Here is a 21,501-nt window from a genome sequence, read left to right on the forward strand (position 1 = left end):
AGCACTTATGGCTCCATAAAAGCTTCTTCGGGAATTCTGGCTGGGGGTGTCGCTGAGCTAACCAGGAGCCCATGAAATAATAATCCCACTCATTAGCCTCAGCCATTCAAGCTCAGGCGACTCCACCCTCCTGCATCCCAAAGCACTTAAAAGGGTTTCTCCTTTGGAAGTCTCAGGACAAGGGAGATCCAAGTATCCCAGCAATTCCTGTTCACCCCAAGCTGCTGCTGGAGGTGTCTGGGGTCCCAGGGTCACTGGGCCTGACTGCTGGTTCTCAGCTCCTCCCCCCCACCCTTAGGAGTTGGCTTTCCCACCTGGCCAGAAGCGTGGGCCCAGACCCTTGGGCTGCGACCAGTTAAGATGACTCACTAAAGGGTGTGGGAGATTCTGGGCAGAACACCCAGGGGCCTGCGCCCTCCTCCAGTCCACACAAGAACTTCTGGGGACAATGCCCAAACTCCCATTCCTCAACTTAGTGAGGTTTCTGTCTCCCCCAAATTCCACAGTGGGGTTGGGGGGCCTGCGGGGGAGGCAGGTTTCAAGCTCCAGACTTTGAACTTGGAAACCCAAGTCCCAAAGCTTGTTCCTGAAAGAGCTTCTAAAAAGGGTTAGGAGGGAGGGGGGGGTTGAGGATGGCTTCTTCAGTCTGTCCCATCCCAAAGTATAAAATCAGGGAGGGGGAAGCGACCTGCGCAGCTGGGCAAAGAGGCAGGTGGCCCGGGAAAGCCTGAGGTCTGGGTTCATTTCCGGTCTCTGCTCAGAGCCCAAATCTTCCCTCTCCCTTAGCCTCAAGATCCAATCCGGTGGTTCCAGGCCCCTCCCCGTCCCAATATTCAGGATTCCCAGGCAGCTTCCCACACCCCATCCCCCACACTCTTTTGCACGTGCTAACCGGCTTATATCCCGCAAAACCCACAGACACCCCTACAGTGGAGTAGTGGGAGGATTCCCTACAACAGCAATTCTAGGCAAGCTGGGGAGAGAGTGGGAGATTGGGACGAAGAGGAAGAGGATGGAAGAGAAGAGGGCGGGGGAGGAGGCAGAGACCGCAGGAAGGCCCGAGATGCAGGAAGCAGCTGGGAGTGGGGGGAGGCTTTGTGCCTGAGTTGTTCTCTGGGTCCTAGGGTCCACACTGTTCATCATTTCCTGGGCTCTGTGGAGTGAAGCGGCGCATCTGGACCTGTCACGGTCTAGGGGGTGGACCTTAACTCCCAGCCCTGGCAGCTGGGGACGGGTAGGGGGCGGCCCCAGGCTCCCTGCTGTGTATTATATGGGGGTTGGGGAGAGCATCACAACAGCTTTCTGGGTTGCCAGGACAGGGGATGTGTAGGTCACTACTATCTTTCCCCCTGCCTCCCTAACACACACTTGCAGAACAGTGGCCAGGAGCCTTTAGATCAGAGACCCAAGCTAGAGCTCTCACTGGTGAAACTTTGGCCCCAGGCCTCCAGAATTCCTCCTCCCAAACTCCTTCCTGTTTAAGAGGCAAGAGTGCCCAGGTAGGGGCTTGAGGACAGGGATTCCACCCCCTCCCTGGGTGCAGGGCAGGCTGGCGACAGGACACCCCCCCTTCAAACTGCCAAGGGGCAAAGGCCAGCTTTGGGCTGCCGCCTGGGGGATGAGGACCATTTCCTTTCTCTGTTCTCCTTCCTCCTCCACCACAAGGCCAGCAACCCTGGGCTAAGCTTTCACACCTTAGAAGATTGCAAAAGGTTCTCCATGAGAAATTGTTAAATGCAGATTCCTGGGCCGGTCTCTGAGATTCTGCTTCCCAGAGTTTGGAGGAGGGCCCAGAAATCTGAATTTAAAAAATTTTAAAGTGCCCAGCGATTTTGAGGCTGATGGTCTTGAACCACACTAGGGAACTCCAAGGGCCTGGAAGGCAACGATCCTTTGCCCCGCCCACTAATCTCCCTTCCCATTTGGGGAGGAGAGGGGCCCACACTGAGACCACTGGGGGTGGATTGCCTCCCCCAATATTTGGTGGGGCTGTGCTTTTGTGGGTTGTGATAAGCCGCAGTCAGAGGTTGGGATGGAAGGGCTGAAGAGGACAGGCCAGGACCGGAGGGGTCAGCGTCAGGCAGTCGAGAGGGACGGGCAGGGGAGGGGATACATTCGGGAGGAGGGGAAGGGGAGGGCTCACAGACTCCGGCCCCGGAAATCCGATCCCTTTAGGACCCAGAGGTGCCAGTCCCCCAGCGGCGGCGGCGAGAAGGGCAGCCGCTCGGTCTCGGGCAGCCGCCGCTCGGGCAGAGCCAGAGAAAGACCGAGGCTCGGGGCGCGGGGGGGAGGGAGGGAGGGAGGGTGGCGCGGCGGTGGAGCGGCCCGGGCCGGCGGAGCAGCCATGGGCGCCGGGGTGCCGGGCCCCCCGAAAGCCGAGGCCCCCGGCCGGGGTGGGGGACGCCCGGGCTGCCAGCCCTGCTGACACCGCCTCGGACGATGTGAGCCGGCGCCTCCGCCGCTGCTTCGCGGGCAGGGCGCGCGGTCCCACCGGCCCCGGCCGCCGCCGCTTTTCTAATTTGGGTGGGGGCGACCGTAGTAGGCCGCTCGGGCTCTGAAAGAGGGGCTGGCTGTCTGTGGCAGCTGGATTGGGGGAGGCGACCCACACAGGGCGCTCGGAGATTCCCCCCCCCTTTTTAAGCGGGGTTAACTGTTTTTGGCAGCTTGGTTTGGGGGGAGCCTAAAAAAGGCCTTCCGGGGTTTCTTTTCTCGGGGGGAGGGGGCGGTGGTCCCGACTTGGCCAGCCGCCTGTTGGAGGGGGGGAGCGGGAAGCGAGGGGATGCGCCCCCGTCTCCCCCCACCATGATGAAGACGGAGCCGCGGGGGCCCGGGGGTCCCCTCCGGAGCGCCTCCCCGCACCGCAGCGCCTACGAGGCGGGCATCCAGGCGCTGAAGCCGCCCGACGCGCCCGGGCCCGACGAGACGCCCAAGGCGGCCCACCACAAGAAATATGGCTCCAACGTCCACCGCATCAAAAGTATGTTCCTGCAGATGGGCACGACGGCGGGGCCGCCGGGCGAGGCGGGCGGCGGCGCGGGCCCCACGGAGGCCCCGCGGGCGCCCGAGCGCGGCGTGCGCCTGTCGCTGCCGCGGGCCAGCAGCCTGAACGAGAACGTGGACCACAGCGCCCTGCTCAAGCTGGGCACCAGCGTGTCGGAGCGCGTGAGCCGCTTCGACTCCAAGCCCGCGCCCTCGGCGCAGCCCGCGCCGCCGCCGCACCCGCCGTCCCGGCTGCAGGAGACGCGGAAGCTGTTCGAACGGAGCGTCCCGGCGGCCGCGGGCGGCGACAAGGAGGCCGCGGCGCGGCGGCTGCTGAGGCAGGAGCGCGCCGGCCTGCAGGACCGGAAGCTGGACGTCGTGGTGCGCTTCAACGGCAGCACCGAGGCGCTGGACAAGCTGGACGCCGACGCCGTGTCGCCGACGGTCAGCCAGCTCAGCGCCGTCTTCGAGAAGGCCGACTCGAGGACCGGCCTCCACCGTGGGCCGGGGCTCCCCAGGGCCGCGGCCGCCGGGGCTCCCCAGATCAACTCGAAGCTGGTCAGTAAGAGGTCCCGGGTGTTCCAGCCGCCGCCGCCGCCGCCGCCCGCCCCGTCGGGGGATGTGCCGGCTGAGAAGGAACGCGGCCCCGGAGGGCAGCAGCCTCCGCAGCACCGAGTGGCCCCTGCCCGGCCGCCCCCCAAGCCCCGGGAGGTGCGCAAGATCAAGCCGGTGGAGGTGGAGGAGAGCGGGGAGTCTGAGGCCGAGGCGGCGCCCGGGGAGGTGATTCACGCGGAGGTGACGGTCCACGCGGCCCTGGAGAATGGCAGCACCTTGGCAACCACTGCCAGCCCCGCGCCGCAGGAGCAGAAGGCCCAGGCGGCCCCCGAGGAGGCCACGGCGACCGTGGCGGCGCCTGAAAGAGGGGTGGGCAACGGCCGGGCCCCGGACGTGGCCCCGGAGGAGGCGGATGAGTCCAAGAAGGAGGACTTTTCGGAGGCAGACTTGGTGGACGTGAGCGCCTACAGTGGGCTGGGGGAGGACTCTGGGGGAAGTGCCCTGGAGGAGGACGACGAAGACGACGAGGAGGATGGGGAGCCCCCCTATGAGCCCGAGTCGGGGTGCGTGGAGATCCCGGGGCTCTCGGAGGAAGAGGACCCGGCCCCGAGCCGGAAGATCCATTTCAGCACGGCGCCCATCCAAGTAAGTGAGCCCCCCTCCCCGCCCCCGCGCCGCCCCTGCCACGTGCACGCCGTCGCCCCCGCCTTGCCAGCCGGGTTTGGCAGGCTGAGTCAGCCCCTGCCACCCAGCCCCCTTCCCAGAAGTTACCACCCTGAGGGGGGCGTGGGGGAGTTCCAGCTGTTTGTCAGAGGGGGACGAGTTTCAGGCCCGAGACGAGGGCGGCCTGCCCCGACCTGCCCTCAGGTTCCTCTGCTTGCTGCCTCGCCCTGGCTCCGCCGCACCCGCATCCCGGACACCTGCTTCCCCTTCCTCTCTCCCAGGCTCTCTTCCTCCAGAGGCTGCCTGAGGCTGGGGCTTGGGTGGTGGGAAGATGTGTGTCTGTGTGTGTGTCCTCAGGAGACCCTCCCCCCATTGGTCCTTACTCCACTCGGGGGGCGGGGGGAGTGGGGGAGCTTAGAAACACCCCCTGCGTTCCCCCTATAGAGGAGGGAGGAGCCAAGAACTTCCTAAAACGAAGGTGTAGGGAACCGCAACCCTCCTCCATCCTGTCTGTAGCCCCCACCCCAAGTTTGCAGAAGTGAAAGAAGGAAGCAGGTCTTTGAGGGTGAGCTGAGCTGGGACCATGTGACTGGGAGTGGGGGAGAGGCCTGGCGCTGGGGCCCTGTTCCCTGGGGTCTGTGCTGGGCCAGCTGGGGAGGTGGAGGTGTTGGCTTCCGCAGGCAGCAGGCGTCTGGCCTGGCCCCTGAGGGGGCTGGGCCTTGGGCAGGGCACCGAACAGAGGGGTGGGGCCGGGAAAGCCCCCAGGATGCCCGGCAGCTGCCACATGCCTTTGCTCTTGGCTGCTCGGTAGGGCAGACTCCCGTGGCCTTGGCAAGCTCCAAGCGCTCTTGCCACATTCTCTGGGTGCCCTGAAGGACGGATGGGAGCTGCCCCCTTTGAGGGTCTCTTCCCCCATCCCCACCACCACTCTTGGCAATTGGTGGGTGGCTTGTGCCAGTGCCCTGAGATCCTCAGAACAGTGCCAGTGCGGGTGGTGGGGACATTCCCGGGAAGAATTAAGAGCCTTAGGTCACCCCTGCTTCCTGCCACCCTCCAATCTTGGCTGGCGCATCCAGCCTAGATGGCCCTTTCTCAGTGCCCCAGGCTCAGCTGTGCCCAGCACCGGGTCCGCTGCAGGAGGGTGTCCAGTCCCCAGACTCTCCTAGGCCTGGACCCTGCCTTTACCTCTCCACAGCCAAGCCCTCGTCTGTCTGCTTAAAGTTTCCATAACTGCTCCTGGACACTGAGGCTGCCCATGATGCCTCCCAGCCCTCCTGGAGTATCAGCGGCTGCCTCTCTCCCCTGCCCCCACCCCAGCCAAGGCCTGAAAGGTGCTACTCCGCCAGGCCAGCCCTCCCCCTTCCGGGGCTGCGACCTTATAAGTCCTTTCTCCCCCCTCCCTGTCCTGAGGGCTACGGGATCCTGGAGGGAATGGAGGATGAGGGTGTTTCTTGGGACCTGAGGAGTCAGGACCCCCCCCCCCCCCCCGCCCCATCACCAGTTCTCTGGGCGGCCTGATCCAGAGATGGAGTTTGTTGGTCTTTCAGTCCTGGGCCTCTGACTGTCTATATTTGACACCTTACCCTGATTTTTGGGTAAAAAATAGCGCATGATTTGGAGCAGTGCTCCCCGGCTCCCTGGTGACTCTTGCTCACAGGAGTGCGGGAGCCGGTGGTCTGTGGTGCCGCCTTGGCGTGTCTGACTTTTGACCTTGCTGGGGATTTCCTCCTCCCCACCCTGGACAGTGGATCCCTGTTTTTCCCCCTCCCTGCCCCCATCCTGCATTGACACTGATTCCCGGGTCTGGTGCCCTGCGGATGACCCAGTTGTTGCCTTTGTGGAAGCTTCTGCTGAGGACAGAAAGACCAATTCCATGTTGTCACTTGGGGCAGGGGACAGGGCCCAAGCCACTGATTGGCTGGGCACATCATGGTGGGCAATGTGAGGGGCGGTCTGGGGCCTCTGAGCGAGGCCTGGGTTTCCTGCAGGGGGCAGGATTTGATCAGCTGAGAAGAGAGGGGAGGGCAAAGCCCAGGGCAGGCTGGGAGGGTGTTTTGGAGGTCACAGTGTGTTCGCTGCCTCGCGCACACGCATCGGGGAGGGCATGACAAAGACTGAGGGATGAAGGGACCCTGTCCCTTGGAGCAGAGGGTGAGGGTCAGGGGACTCAGATGCAAAAGTGGGCCAAAGCCTATTTGCCAAGCCCAGGGCATGAGTGCAAGGGGGGGGGGGGGGGGGGTCACAGGTGACCCACCCACCAGGGCCCAGCTGGGTACAGTCTCATCCTGCCCTGCCACTGGCTGACCCAGGTGGCCATGGCAGCAGACCTGGCATCTTATGCTGTGTGCAAACTGGATGGCCCATCCCTCCAGGGGCTCGGGGGCCAATGGCCAGATGTCAGGAGGGCAGTCCGACCACTGCCCGACTGACGGCGAGCTCTAAGGGCCTGAGCTTGGTTTCTCTGATGTAGGGAAGTTGAGGGCAGTGAATGAAGTGACCACATAGGCCCCTCCCAGCTGCACTTCTAATCTGTGAAACCCCACCGTGGGAGCGAGGCTCTGGTCGGGGGGAGTGGAGGATGACACTGAGTGAGCTCAGACAAAGGCTGGGACACAAGTCTGCTGCCTGCCAGGGTGCCCATGGGCCTGCTCCTGGAGGAGAGCGGGCCCTGGCAGGGGCCTCGGGGGACACGGAGCTCCATTCCAGCTGCTCAGGCCTCGGGTCCAACCGTCTGATAGAGCTGCTCCCACCCTTTCTCGCCCCCGCTTGGCTCCAAGTGGTGCCAACCTGTCGCTGCAGGCAATGAAGCATGAACGCATCATGGTACCCCAAATGGTGCTCATTAACCTCCCACTGGGGGTACCCCTGCCTGGACCCAGAATTAGGCACTCCCACAGAGCCCCTGCCCTAGCCTCTCTGTTCTCTGGAGGAGGTTTGGAATTCCCCTTCTCACGGCGAGACACAGGAAGAGGACAGCAGAGGGGTACAGGAGACAGCAAGGTAGGGCTGGCCTTAGGGCCCCCATGCAGACTGGGTTCGCTGGGGACAAAGTCAGAGAGGCTGCCACCTCCCTGAGCTCCTTGCTTTCACCAGGGTCCCGGGCCTCTGGCCTGGGCCTTCTAGTGCACAGGGGATAAGGGGCACACCTCAGAGCCGCTTCTCGAGAGGGAAACTGAGGCCTGGTCATGCAGGCAAGGCCACGTGGGCCTGGCATTCTCCCCCATCCACCTCCTGCCACCTGAGGGGCACCTCAAGTGGAGGGCTGCCCTTTCTGCATGGGAGGGTGGAGGTGATCTTTTCTCTTCCCTCCCCCACCCTGGCTTCCACTTCAGGTTCAGGTCAGCTGGGTCCCGGGTGCCCCTGTCTTCTGTTCCTCTCTCTCTCTCCCCTCTTCCCTCCCCTGTCCCTGCGTCTCACACCCGCTCCCCCCTCTCTCCCCATCTGGCATCCTCCAGGATCTTCTCCACTCTTCCTCCCCTCCTCCTCTGCCCCTCTGCTCCTGCTCAGCCTGTTCTTTCCACTCTCCTGCCGTCTGTCTGGCTCTCTGGCTCCCCATGCTTCTTTCTGCACCAGGCTGTTGTTGGTCCGTCTGTCTCTGAGCCCGAGGTCCGGCTTCCTGAGTCGGCCACTTTCTCAGGGATTGCCCTTTCTTTCTACGGCGGCCCCGCGTGCGGCAGGTGGGGCTGCGGGGGGCGAGGGGGGCAGGATGGTGTGCGTGGGGCAGCTGCGCCCCTTCCTCCGGGGCCCCGCGGGCTCGAGCCCTGGAAGGGCCTGCCGCCTGAGCCGGGGTCACGCTGGGGCTGGGGGAGGCCCACAGCAGGAGGGGAACGCCGATGGGCGCCGGCCACCAGCCCTGCCCCTGTCCCTGCCCCTGACCGAGCGGCGCCCCCGCAGGTGTTCAGTACCTACTCCAACGAGGACTACGACCGGCGCAACGAGGACGTGGACCCCATGGCCGCCTCGGCTGAGTACGAGCTGGAGAAGCGTGTGGAGAGGCTGGAGCTGTTCCCCGTGGAGCTGGAGAAGGGTGAGAGGCCGGGGGGGGGGGGGGGGGGGGGGGGGGGCCAGGCCGCAGGGGCGGGGCGGTGGTGGTCGCCTCTCTGGCGCCAGCTCTGCCCTGGGCCCCTGTCCGTTGCCCCCAGCCAAGCGGACTGCGGTAGCCCCCCCCCGCCCCCGCCGCACCCCATACATCCTTCGGGTGCCAGGTCCCCAGAGCCACGCGCTGAAGGGGCTGTCCCAGCTCACTTGCATGCTGCGGTAGGTGCGGGGCGGGGGCCGGGGGGGCCGCTGGGAAGTTATGCTGGCCTTGAGCTCTGAAGATGGGAACTCAGGGGAGCATACGGGAAAGAGGGGAGAGGCTTGGCTGCATTTTCATCACGAGGGCGAAAAGGGTATGCAGGGCCTAAGAGCCCCTGTGGAGGACACTGTTCTCTAAGATGGACAGGAAACCATGACAAGGCGTGGGAAAGGTATTCTAGAAGGACCACGTGAGGCTGTGCAGGGGGGAGAGGGGTCGTAAGTGGATGGAGAGAGACCATAGTGTGGGCAAGATGATGGCCATGTGGGACGTGCGTGTACTTGAGAGATCCCTGGGGGGCAGGATGTGCAGGGTCTGGTGGTTATTTGGTTCTGGCTGAGACGGTGAGGGGGAGGGAGGAGTCCAGGCGACTCCCAGGCCCCATGAGGGAGTAGCAGACGGGAAGAGCCTGTTTGTGGGGAAGATAAGAGTTTGGATGTCAGAGACCCATGAGCCAGGAGGAGATAGCTGTGCGGAGAAAAGCAGGAGGTCTTGGGTCATGGAGACTCTTAAGTATGGGTCTGTGTAGAAAAGAAGACCAGCCCCCCCCCCCATGCCTTTCCATCCCTCTGGATCCCTCATCTGTGTGTACAGTAGACTCTGGCCCCCCCAAGACGCCTGGGCGCCCCTCAGCATGCCCTGCTGCTCCTTGGTTCTTGTGAGGGGCAAAGGGCAGGGGGTGACCCAGGAGCCTCCTGGTCGGCTTGGCAAAGAGGGGGTAGACAGAACAGTGTCCCTTCCCCAGTTGTGGACCCCCCCTAAGCATGGGGACTGCTGCCTGAGGTCGGGCCGTGCCCTGGGGTGAGATTGGGGGTCGGGGGTGTCTCTCACTTTGTCCCTTGCAAGCCCTAGGCTGGGACACCTTACCTCACCCCCACCTCCCAACACCAGCCTGTCCCGACTTTCTGCTCCACAGACTCCGAGGGCCTCGGCATCAGCATCATCGGCATGGGGGCCGGGGCGGACATGGGCCTGGAGAAGCTGGGCATCTTCGTGAAGACGGTGACCGAGGGTGGTGCGGCCCACCGGGACGGCAGGTACCCCCTCCCTCACCAGCTGTTAGCTGCATGCCAGGCCACTGAGCCAGGATGGGCCCCTGTTTGTGTGGGGTTCAGGTGTTCGTGGAGCCTTACCATGCCAGGTGCTGGTCCGGGGGGACAGCAGTGAACAAACCCACTGGGAACCCTGTCCTCATGGCGCTTACATTCTTTGGGGAGTGGGGAGGGGGCCGCATGGAGGCATTGTATGTCCTGGTTTTGAGCGTGTGTGGGCTGTGGGAGGGAGAGCATGGCCATGGAGTCTGTGTTCCGGGTGGATACATCTGAGCTTTTTTTTTTTTTTTTTTCCACTTAGCAAATATTGCTGGCTCTGTGGCGGGGCTAGAGCCAGGCCCTGGGGAGTCAGTGACGGCTTCCCTTGCCCTCGGGAAGCACGTGGTGTGGTGAGGCAGACAGACATCCAAGTAGACACGCAGAAAATGTGGGAAAAGCACAGGGTGGCATGAAGGCATAAAAAGCAGGACTTGCTCTCTCTGGATAGCAGGGAAGGCTTCCTGGAGGAAGTGATGTTGGGGCTAAGGCCTGAGGATGAGCAGGACTTAGTTAGGCTGAGGGAGTAGAATGTACAAAAGGTTCCAGGAAGGGGACTGAAAGCCCGCAGGTATGGCCGGAGCCTAGAGAACAAGGGGGGGATGCAGGCATGTGGTGTACCTGTGGAGGAGGCTGCTCCTTGTGTGAGCGCATGTGTGAGCATGTGTACTTGTGTTTGGCCTCTGAGGCTGGAGGGGTCAGAAGGTTCAGGAGGCCCTCCTGGAGCCCTGGGCACCCAGCGACCCCTCCGTGGGCCACTCCACTGTGTATGTATCACAGGGGGGAAGTGGGAAGGGCTCTGGGGCATCCCCAGCATTGTTGTAAGTTGGCAGTTGATATGAGAGGAGGCTTGTGGTGGCACCTCGAAACCCAGACCGACCCCCTCCATCTGACAGAGATGAGTGGGTGTCCCTGTAGGCGCTGGCTGGCTTTCGGGTCATGTTGCTAGAGCTTTTGCCTGCTGTGGCCCAGGTGGCGTGGGGGGTGGACAAAAGGCCGGTGACAACCCGTGCTCTTTCACTACCACCCCCCCGCCCCAGCTTGGACTTCCAGAGCCGTTCCTGTGGTCCCCTGTTGGCTGTTGGCAGCGTGGGGGGTGTGTGCACGTGGGAGAGAGTGCCCACGTGCACCAGGGGGTGAACTGCTCACAATAGGCCATTTCCTCCACTTCCACAGAGGAGCCCTGACAGAAGGCCTGGAGCGCGCAGGGGGGTGGCAGTGGAGGGAGGAGGTGGCCAGGGGGCCTGCCATCCCCCTCGGTGGGCCAATCTGGCCCACCCCCATCTCTGTCCTTCTGGGGCGGAGAACCAGGGCTTCTGTTGCCACACCTAGAACGTGGTGGGGGCTGCACCCGTCTCGGGGTGCGGCGAGCCCAAGAGTATATGCCATGGGGGTCTCAGGCATTTGGGAGAAAATCTTCAGACCCGTAAGAGGACTGTGTGTCACCTGTGCTTTGGGTGTGCGTGGTGGCCACGAACTCTGTGGGTGTCACACTACTCTGTCGGGTGTGATGGAGGAGGGAACGAGGGTGTGATTATCACACGAAGTGTGCTTGGTCCGGCCTATCTGTGTCGGATTTGCTTGCCCAGGTCTCACTGCCTAGTGGTGGGTCCAGCTGATCCCTGACCCTCTGGCCCCACGCATTTTATGCAAGTAGACAAAGTACCAGGACCCAGTGGGGATTGAGCCTCAGGTTCTGATGGAGGGAGACCACTGCTCCCTCCGCTCTAGTTCCCCTGTGACGGTCCCCTAACCAGTGTGGCCTCTCCCAGGATCCAAGTGAATGATCTCCTGGTGGAGGTGGACGGCACGAGTCTGGTTGGAGTCACCCAGAGCTTTGCGGCCTCCGTGCTCCGGAACACCAAGGGTCGTGTGCGGTAAGGGCCGGCAGGGCCCGGCTGGGTGGGGAGTGGGAGCAGACGGGGGGCCTGGCCCTCATCCCGCATCTCTGCCTGCCTGCCTGCCCACGCCCAGGTAAGGCTCTGGGTGGCCCACCTTATAGAGGAGCCTCCACGGCCTCCCTGCCGGAGGGAATTCTTGTACCCATAGGCCTGCCCCATGCACTGCTGGCCACCGGTGCTCGGGCTCCAAGGCCCATGGTCTGCTGCGCCTCCCAACCTGCCCTCCTTCCCCTGCCCCTCCGTGACTCAGTCACTGAAGAACCGAGACGTGCAGGGAGAACGCCACCCACATTGGGGTCCCCCCACCAGGCACTTCATCCTTCCCTCCTCACCAGCTGTGTAATCCCGGGAGGACTCCCTTCCCCGGGCCTGGCAATCGAGGGAATTGGGTTAGAGGCTCCTTCTGTCCCTCACTGGCATAACATTCAGGGACCACTCCCTGCCCTCTCTAAAAGGGGCACTGCCCCCAGGAAAGGGCGGTGGAGAGAAACAGGATGTGGGTGGCCACGGAGAGGAGGGGCTGGTGCCTGGAAGTTCCACTGTTTCCTCTCCATCCTAATCTCCACTCACCATCATCCCGCCCCTTCCTGAAGCCTGGGGGCTTGGAGCTCACTGGAGACACCCCTCCACAGCCCCACGGCAGGGCAGTGGGCAAGCAGGCTGCCGGGACGGGTCAGCTTCACCATTCCCCGGCCTCGTCTTCGCCCCTGTGGGTGGAGGAAGAGCCCCCTGCCTTGGCAGCCCCTGAGCTCCTGTCCCCTGCAGCGCAGCAGGGGGCTTGGCTGACATCACCCCTCCCCCACAACCGGCCGCGAGGGTTAGTGGGCCTTTCTGGCTGTCCAGGGGAGGAAACCCAAGAAGGGCCCCCAGCTCCCCCCATTCATTATTAACACTCCACAGCCTCTGGACTCAGCCCTCTCATTTCACCTCCCTTGGGAGGGTCTGCGTGTGGAGAGGGGAGCACCAGCCGGGAGGATAATGGTATCACCCAGGTGAAGACAGAGGCAGGGGGGTGACGCTCGTGCCCCTGCAGGTTTATGATTGGCCGGGAGCGGCCAGGCGAGCAGAGCGAGGTGGCCCAGCTAATTCAGCAGACCCTAGAACAGGAGCGATGGCAGCGAGAGATGATGGAGCAGAGATACGCCCAGTACGGGGAGGACGACGAGGAGGTAGGCACTCCCGGCCTGGCCGGCAGCAGCATCGCCCCCTGGTGGCTGGATGGAGCATCACGCCCATCCTCTGCTGCCGCGGCTTTCCCAGGCCTCACTAAGGAGGCCAGGGCACCTTTCCCTATCCTGGGGGAGTCCCCAGACTGAGGGAGGAGATGCAGATCCTTCCTTCAAAGAACTCTTAGTTTGATGGAGGAGTCACACTCTGTCTTCAGAGAGCCTTCCTGCTCCTACAAGGAAAATGCGGTTCCCTCCGAGTCCCTGCTCTGGGGGGAAGGCATAGCCTCTACCCTCAGGGGACCTAATCTGAGGAAGGAAGTGGCTCCAGACCTCAGGGGACCCACAGTGTGAGGGGAAAAGCACAGGCGGTTTCTTCAGGGATCCCAGTCTCATGGGGGACCTACCAGGCTGTTGAGGGAAGACACAGACCATGCCACCGGGGTGGCCCCAGCCCCCTGAAGCGTGACCCACAGCCATGGGTAGCTCCCGGTCTGACACGGACAGGCTGTTGCCAGTCTAAGCCCTGCTCTTCGGGACTCAGGGAGGCGGAGGTGGGCAGGGTGCACAGCCTCCCCGCTCCCTTCGCAGACAGGAGAATATGCCACCGACGAGGATGAGGAGCTGAGCCCCACGTTCCCGGGTGGCGAGATGGCCATCGAGGTGTTCGAGCTGGCAGAAAACGAGGATGCCTTGTCCCCTGTGGACATGGAGCCCGAGAAGCTGGTGCACAAGTTCAAGGAGGTGGGAAGAGGGGGTCCCTGGGGTGGCGGAGGGCAGAGGCAGGCCATGACCAACTCCAGCCAGAGCTGAGCACCTGCCTCTCTGCCCCCACAGCTCCAGATCAAGCACGCTGTGACCGAGGCAGAGATCCAGCAGCTGAAAAGGAAGGTAAGAATGTGGCACGGGGAGGGGGGAATGAGGGCTGGGGGGATGACTCCCCCCCCCCCACACCTGCAGACACTGACACTTGTCACCTGCAGGCAGAATCAGAACAAGCTACTCTGAGGCAGGGGAGCATAGTGTTAAAAGCTTGAGCTCAGGACCCCCGTGTGCCACCGTCCACTTGCTGCCCTGTGCCTCAGTCCCCTCCCCTGTAGAATGGGATGACGGTAGTGCCCACACTGTACGTTCTGTTGTGAGGATTAAATGAGATAAGGCATATAAAATCCTTAGCACAGCACCTGGCTCATAAAAGGTGCTGAACCAAAAGCCGAGCTATTAGCTACCAGACTGAGTGACACCAGGTCACTCTGGATGTCTTCACATCGCTCCTGTCCCCCACCTGTCCTCTACGAACAGGCTCAGCAATCCTTGTAAGCTACCCAGGGATACACGCACTGACACATGCCAACCTGGACCCCAGGCCTCCTCATCGGGATGTCTGGAGACACCCACTCTGTGTGCACACGGAGACAGTGGGCCGGGCTTCACGTGACATGGTACCCAGGGGCAGCAGCCTGGATATGTAGACTCCCTCCACGTTCATCTGCTGCGAGACACACAGGCACAGCCATCTCCCCGGAAGAGTGTCACAGGACATGTGCATTCTCACGCCCCCCGATGGTGACACTCATGACATACACAAACATGCACACGTACTCTGCAGCGACACCCCCTCGAAGCCCATCGGGTGCCAGTATGCTCGCAGGCATGCCGATACGCAGGCTTCATGTGACAGGTCTGCACTGGGCCCCTGCTGGGCCTGGACATTTGGTGTCCCAACTGCCACGGGGCTTCCAGTGTGGTCGGGAGACGGCTCATGGGGGCCGCATGGCCACAGGACCCCCACCACCCATGGAGAGAGGGGAGGTCCCAGCTGAGCCTTGGGGGGCAGGCAGGGTTTAGTGCCTGAGACTGAAGAAGGGCGCCCCCCGGGGGAGAGAGGGCTGAGCCTGGAGGAGGCCGGTCGACTGTGGCAGCCATTCCCTTGGGCACGAGATGGGAGGCTGAGCGGGCCTGCGGTGGCGGGGGTGGGGGGAGCTGCGGCTGGCAGGGTCCTGACTCCCCACGAAGGACTCTGGCCTTGGTCCCGCGGCCACAGGGGGACTAGAAGGGGGAAAAGGTCACTGCCCACGAGGTGGAAGGACATGCGGGTGGGCAGGACTCGGGGGCTGGCAAAGCATTGGTGCTGGCGGTGTTCTGGGGGGAATGGTTTCCCCGGTGGCCCGGAGTGCAGGTAGAGGGTAGGAGAGGAAGGGCAGGTTGGAGCTCATTTCTGAGGTTGAGATGATAGGCCATGCCCCCCCCCCCCAGGTGGATGCAGAGCAGGAAGGGGCGGGGGGAGGGGGGGCACAAGTCAAAGGTCTGTTCAGGCTTTCAATTTGTGGACGCCTGTAGAGTGCCTTCTGAGTGCCCCACGCGGTTCCAATCCCTGCAGTGTGCAGAAGCGGATTTGAACCCTGCCCTTGTACAGCTTAGTGTGCACGCTGATGTCTGTACCGTTATCAACGGACACGGGGCTCTGCGGGAGAGTGCGGGCTTGCTGAGCTCCTAGAGCCGGGGGGGGGGGGTGTGTGCGGGGGCGGGGGCGGCGGGGGGGGGGGTCTCAGGGGACTTCTCTGGGGAAGTGAGACACACTGAGCAGAGAGCGGAGGGGTGAGCTGGTGGGAAATACTGTGTCAACAGCGGGGAGGAGGTGGGGACGGAGGTGGGGACGTTCTGAGCAGAGGGAACAGGGCAAGTCTGAGGGTCTGCAGGAAGGCCCATGTGGCTGGGGCACAGACAGCAAGTGGCATTTGCAGCCAACGAGGTTAGAGGGGCAGGCAGGGGCTTACGGCTGAGCGCCGGTGCAGCAGTGAGATCACGGGAAGGAGGAATGGAGCTGTGTGCGTGGGGTCAGGTCTGGGGCATGGAGCCTGTGAGGAGCTGGGACACAAGGCGGGGGAGGAGCCAGCGTTGTTGAAGCCACAGAGACAGGGACTGGGCAGCAGGGCCAGAGCTGCAGAGGGGACAGAGGGCGATGGTGACCCTCCCCTGGCCCGCTCTTTCACATCTACCATCTTACTGGAGCCCCGTGAGCTTGGCAAAGCAGGGATCAGTGTTGTTTCACAGAGGGGAGGACTGAGGCTGAAGCTGGAAGTTGCCTTGCCCCAGGCCACAGAGCGGGTCGGTGACTCACCCGGGCCTCTTGCCTGCTAGGAGCATGGTACAGTGTGGGGACCCTGGCTGGGGGCTCTGCGGCTGAGCCCCCACCTCTTCCCTCTCCAGCTTTTAGTTCTCAGGCTCGGCCAACAAGAGTTAGCAGTTGCGGGGGGAGGGGGGCAGTGGGCTCCAAATCTGCAGGAGTCATCCAGAGGCTGGCCCTGGTGCCAGGATTGGGGCGCTCCTCGGCTCCCTGAGGCCCCCACCAGTCCATGGCTGCTCCTTCCTCCCTCAGCTGCAGAGCCTAGAGCAGGAGAAGGGGCGGTGGCGGGTGGAGAAGGCCCAGCTGGAGCAGAGCGTGGAGGAGAACAAGGAGCGCATGGAGAAACTGGAGGGCTACTGGGGCGAGGCCCAGAGCCTGTGCCAGGCTGTGGACGAGCACCTGCGGGAGACCCAGGCCCAGTACCAGGCCCTGGAGCGCAAGTACAGCAAGGCCAAACGCCTCATCAAGGACTACCAGCAGAAGTACGTGGTCAGGGGGCTGGGAGCGGGGCTTCCTGGCCCGGGGAGGACTGAGGGGCCACTAGTGGCAGCTCTTCCCCCACCCCCAGCTGAGTAGGGAGGCAAGGAGCACAGAAGGTGGAGGACCCTCTGGTGGGGGTACCTGGGCCCAGAATGACTGGGCACTGGAGCCAGCACAGTCAGGCCCCAGAGGTTTTGGGAAGAGCTGGGGCCTCCCGACTTAAGGGAGAGGGACAGAGCTGCCCAGGTGGGCCTAAGGACAGGCCTGAGGATCCTGAGACTCCTTGGATGGAAGTCAGACTACACACCCTCACCCGTGGTCTGTCCCCTGCTGATCCCTAGGGAGATTGAGTTCCTGAAAAAGGAGACCGCACAGCGCCGGGTTCTGGAAGAGTCGGAGCTGGCTAGGAAGGAGGAGATGGATAAGCTCCTGGACAAGGTAGGCCCGGGGTGCCCTGGGGGCCGGGGCCTATAGAGGGGGCAGCAGGTAAGCTCCCCTTCAGTACCTCCTCTGTGGATCCTGGAGGGAGAGAAGGAGTCATGCTGCTGGCTCTGGGTCATGTCCCCATTAGGGGGTCAGAAGGGGCAGGGCCCACACCTGGTATCCAGGCCTGACCCCCTTTCCCTTTTGTTTGCCAGATCTCAGAACTGGAAGGAAACCTGCAAACACTGAGGAATTCCAATTCTACTTAACAGGAATCATTCCTTGACCGGACAATAATTAATCCCCTCCCATTGTCCTCCCTCCCCTGTCCTCAATAATTCACCCCGCCCCCTACCAGCCTGGGGACAGGTGCCCCGACTTCCCCACCCTCCGCCCCGCCTCCCCCAGCTTCAGGGACCAGAGGGCCTGGGCAGACAGAGGTGGCTGGAAGGACGGCCTCCTTCTTGCCCTGTGGGGCTGAGGCACAGAGGCCAAGGGATGCCGATGGTTGGCCTGGGTGGTGGATGGACACAAGGACCTGCAGACCATACTGCCAGACTTTACAACCTCCAGCCTTTGTCTCTGGACTGGAATGGGGCTGGGGGCTCTCCCAGCATCTCACCACCTGGAGGCTGCTCCCTGCCCACGGGGCTCCTAGGCGGCCCCTGGGCCTTTTGACTTGAGATTCTACCTTCTTGGCCCTTTCCCTGTCCCCCATCATTGTGCTGTCTCTGTTGCATTCTGACCCTCCTGCTGGGAGGGGCTGCCTCCACACCTCCTCCCATCCTGGTCCCCCCACCCAGGAGGGACAGAGTCTACCCCTGAGCCTGGAGGCTGGGCCTGGCCCTGCACTGATTTCTCATGCATCCCTCGGGAAAAGGGGAGAGTCCAGGACACCTGGTCCCCAGCTCCCCCTTTCCTGGGGCAGCAGCCCTCAATTTTTCCTTGTGCCTCCCCACCCCCAGGTGCCAAATAGCCATAACCTCCTTCTAGAACTGTTCTGTGGCCTCTCTGGGCTCCAGGTTTCCTGGCCAAGCCTGGGAATGCCAGGGAGGAGAGGTCAGCTTAGGGGGCCTGGGTACAGAGCCCCTGGTCTTAGGCAAGGGGAACATTTCCCACTGGAGAGCCAGGCCCTGCCCTGCCCAGGGCCACACCTGGAAGCCTTGTACTAACATGGCAAATTCAGCCTCACTCCGCCCACACCCACAATTTTCCAAGGTTTTGACTGGAGGGCAAAATTTTACTACTCATCTTTTTGGAGACCAGGGCTGCCCAGCTGGCAGCCTGCTTTCTAAGTGAAATCCGCTCCGTTTCCCCACTTTAACCCCAAATTGGGGCTTGGACCAAGGGAGGTGAGGCCCGCCCCCCCCCCCCCCCGCGTCCCCTCCTCTTTCAGGATCCATCTCTCATTTTGCCTCTTCCTCCTGCCCCTGCCCCAGACTGGATTTTTGTTCATTTTTTAAAAACAGACAGCCCCCATCACATCGTTTGGGCTTCCCGTCCCCTGTAAATAGACCACGCCATCGATCAGTATTTCTCGCCCCCGCCCCCCCGCCCCCAGACGTGCCCCTACCCCCTGAAAAAGCTGGCTGTCTCAGTGCCCGGGCCCACGCGCTTCGCCTCCTTCGCCGCCGCAGATGGAGGGGGCGGGGGCCAGGTGGGCGGGGCCGCGGAGCGCTTCCGGTTTCTCCGGCCGGCACCGCCCCTGCCCTGCCCCCCCCGCAGGACTGCGTCTCTGTATATAATATATATATGTATGTATTGTTCCCGGTTTTGTACGGACCATGCCCTCTGTCAGGTCGTCCCCATAAAAGCAGCCCCCAGAGCCTCGCTGCCTGGTTTCTTGATTCGTAGGGGAGGGACAGGGTTGTCGGCCGCTGCCCTGAGGTCCCCTCCTACGGGTGCTGACTTCACTGTGAGGATCCTTCTCGGGGATCCTATATTCCCGCTTCCAGCAAACTCCTTCTTTGCCACCATTTCCCCCATCAGCACCCATGCTTTTTTATCCATTCCTCTTGGGCAGGGCTGGGGTTTCTAGAGAGTTCCTTAGCCCCATCGCATTTCCTTTTTAGGAGGCCTCTGACAGAGTTCAGAGGATAGCTAACCAGATAAGGCGAACCGCAGGTCCCTCCCCTGAGAAGTCTAACGTCATGGGGATACTCAGCCTCTACTCTCACAAGGCGCCCTACCTGAGGTACCTGAAGAATCAAAGGTCTTCTGGGGGTGGGAGGTGACACGTCAGAGCAGGTTTGTGCCTGGGGTCCTAGAAAATTTGAATAGCCCTAGCCCCCTGCTCTGTGCCAGCATGGGTGTGTGCTAACTCACCAGCTCTGATGGAATGGGTCTGGCAGTCCAGATGCCAGGGTTCTAAAGACAAGATTTGGTGAAGTCCCAGAGAGCGGAGAGAGCAAGGGGCAGTAGGACCAAGGCTCTGGCAGTCCCCTACACCAGCCTTGCCTTGCTCTGGGTGCTGGTGTGTGTATGTGTGAGAGAACAGAAGCATAAGGCACTCGTGCAGGAGAGTGGCCTGGCCCCCAAGGGGATTCTCACATTCCCCTTTGCCCGAAGGAATGAAGTACCAACGTCAGGCTCTTCGTGGTCACTCTGATGGGTCCCTGACAACACCTGAGATGACTGGACTCTACCAGAACTCCAGGTGGCAGTCAGCACCTGAGACAGCCACTCCCTTGAGGATGGTTTTGTCACACAAGTCTCATGTCAAGCCAAATTCAGGCTTCCAACCCCTTCCTCTCAAAAATCCAAGTTCTACACTGCAGGGCCATAGAGCACCCATCCAGCCTGCCGCCCACTTGGGGGGGCGTCTGGAAACCTGGGGATAGTGACCGTGCCTCCCAAGGCATCTTCCCTGGGTGGATCCACCTTGGGATGCTTCTGGGAAGAAAGATCCAGGTGGCTGAATCCCAAGATCAGAGACCACCAAGCCACAAGGCCACAGGTCATGGCTCCAGAGACAGAGGTCACTGGGGCCCTGCTTGGGAAACCTAGCCAAGAAATTCCAAGTGAAGTGGCCCGACCAACCTGGGTGGCTTGACTGGAGCTGTTTCCAGGGTGAGGTCCTGTCCCCCCCCCCCACCCATCTGTTTTGTGTATTATGTGAGGGGCCTGCACGTTGTATATTCCAAAAGGTTGGCTAGGTGGTTCCCAGTGTCTAAGCCTGAGTATGTTGTATGGCGGGGGCGGGGGGGGGGGTGTTATGTGTGGCTTTCCTTTGAATTTCTCAGGCCTAAGATGTGATATGACCATGAGCTATGTCCACGTTTGGGGCTATGTCAAGTGGCCAGGGGTAGGCCCATGTGAGGCTTGTCACCTCAGCCCTGCCCCGTCACCTGCTCCGTTCTTAGGAGCTTGAGCAGGTTTGCCACAATCCCAACACTTGCCATAGGAGAGGGAAATCAAATGAAGGGCATTTTCTGAACTCCCAGAGATTAGGCATCACTAAGAACAGGGGGTCCTCCCAGGTCCTATAGCCTAGAAGGCACCCTCCCACAGAACCTGTCCCTGCCCCCCAGCACTGATGTTACATACCCATGATTTCCCTATTCCCTACAGGGCCTATATAACCAACCCTCCCCATCAGATCTCACCAGATGCAGGAAAACCATGTCCTCTTTCAAGACCCCAGACTTAGCCCTGTAGGATGTCACCCAGAGTCCCCACCACCTCCCCGGATCTCCACAATCTGGCCAGCACATGGCTGCCAGCAGATTCTGAAGACACACAGAGATCCCCAGACTCCCACAGATTTCTTAGGATACCTTCAGCCCTCAAAGCTTATTAATTCAGTATTCACCCACAGCCCCAAGACCATCCTGGCTCAACATGCTCCCTCCCACAGCCTCTGTGACAACAGAGACTCTAGCCAGCCCTTGGGGAACTCTTTCCCCACAGGCTGCCCACCTCCCCGCTGAGCTCTGGACCCCTCCATCCAACCTGACCGTTTGCTCTTGAACAAACCACTTTCATTCTTTGAAGTCTCTTGTTTTCCCCTCTTAAAATGGGGGTAATAGAAACAACTAGGTTTATTGTGAGAGGGACATTGACAATCGGGAAAGGGCTTACTTGGTACAATGCCTGGACCCTGTGCCATCACTGTACGGTAGCTCTTGGTTGATTAGTACACTGTCTCCCCGGGCTGGCCTGCCACAACCTCCAGCTCACCACTCCCAGGGTGATCTCATCCCCGCCCCCCTCCCTCCAGGACTCCAGCCTCAAGCCAAGGCCTCCTTCTCCCTCAGTGGCCAGCAGTCCCCAAATCTGGTCAATTTCTTCCATTCTGTATCCTGAATAGTGCTCAGCTTGATCTGTGATCTTCATGCCCACTGCCCTCATCACTCATTAGCCTCACCCCTGCCTCAGGCTGCCCTCGCCAATCCACTCTCCACAGAGGAGCCAAAGAGTTCTCCCTAAAAAGCAACTCTGAGCCCCTCACTCCTCTGTTACTTTCCCCTCGGGCTCCCAGGGCAAACTGCAAGCCCTCCCTCCACCCCTGCACCTTCGCAGCCCCACTCCTCTTCCTCTCTCGCCCTCCACCCTCCCCCCCAAGCCCCACTAACACTTCTACCCAGCCCTGGCCTGCGGGGGTAGCCAACACAGCACCTCCACCTGGAAGGCTCCCGGGTCACCTCCACCCTCACCCACCCCCAGGCCGCTCCGGCGTCCTCCGGTGCGCTGTCTCGGCGCCGCCGAAGCGTCCTCTGTGAACCGGGGCTCCGGGCACCCGGGCTGGTGAGGGCCTCCCTACTGCCCTGTTCCCCACCCCCTCCCCCGCCCCGACAACGCCGCGAGCCCCCGACGCCTCGGC

The 21,501-nt window shown here is 62.0% G+C and overlaps 1 protein-coding gene across 1 annotated transcript; it reads left to right on the plus strand.

Annotated features, from left to right (window-relative positions):
• Window positions 1-2,302: 2,302 nt before the first annotated feature.
• PPP1R9B (protein phosphatase 1 regulatory subunit 9B) lies at window positions 2,303-18,504 on the plus strand. The gene is made up of 10 exons (XM_025859453.2): window positions 2,303-4,179; window positions 8,092-8,224; window positions 9,411-9,531; window positions 11,355-11,459; window positions 12,517-12,652; window positions 13,241-13,393; window positions 13,487-13,540; window positions 16,029-16,258; window positions 16,598-16,694; window positions 16,895-18,504. The coding sequence occupies exons 1-10, from the start codon at window positions 2,803-2,805 to the stop codon at window positions 16,946-16,948; spliced, it is 2,460 nt and encodes an 819-aa protein (XP_025715238.1). The 5' UTR covers window positions 2,303-2,802; the 3' UTR covers window positions 16,949-18,504.
• Window positions 18,505-21,501: the final 2,997 nt, after the last annotated feature.

The sequence above is a fragment of the Callorhinus ursinus genome, unplaced genomic scaffold (genome assembly GCF_003265705.2).
Source record: "Callorhinus ursinus isolate GAN/ISIS: 27379988/994484 unplaced genomic scaffold, GSC_fseal_2.0 scaffold52, whole genome shotgun sequence".
Taxonomy (NCBI): Eukaryota; Metazoa; Chordata; class Mammalia; order Carnivora; family Otariidae; genus Callorhinus; species Callorhinus ursinus.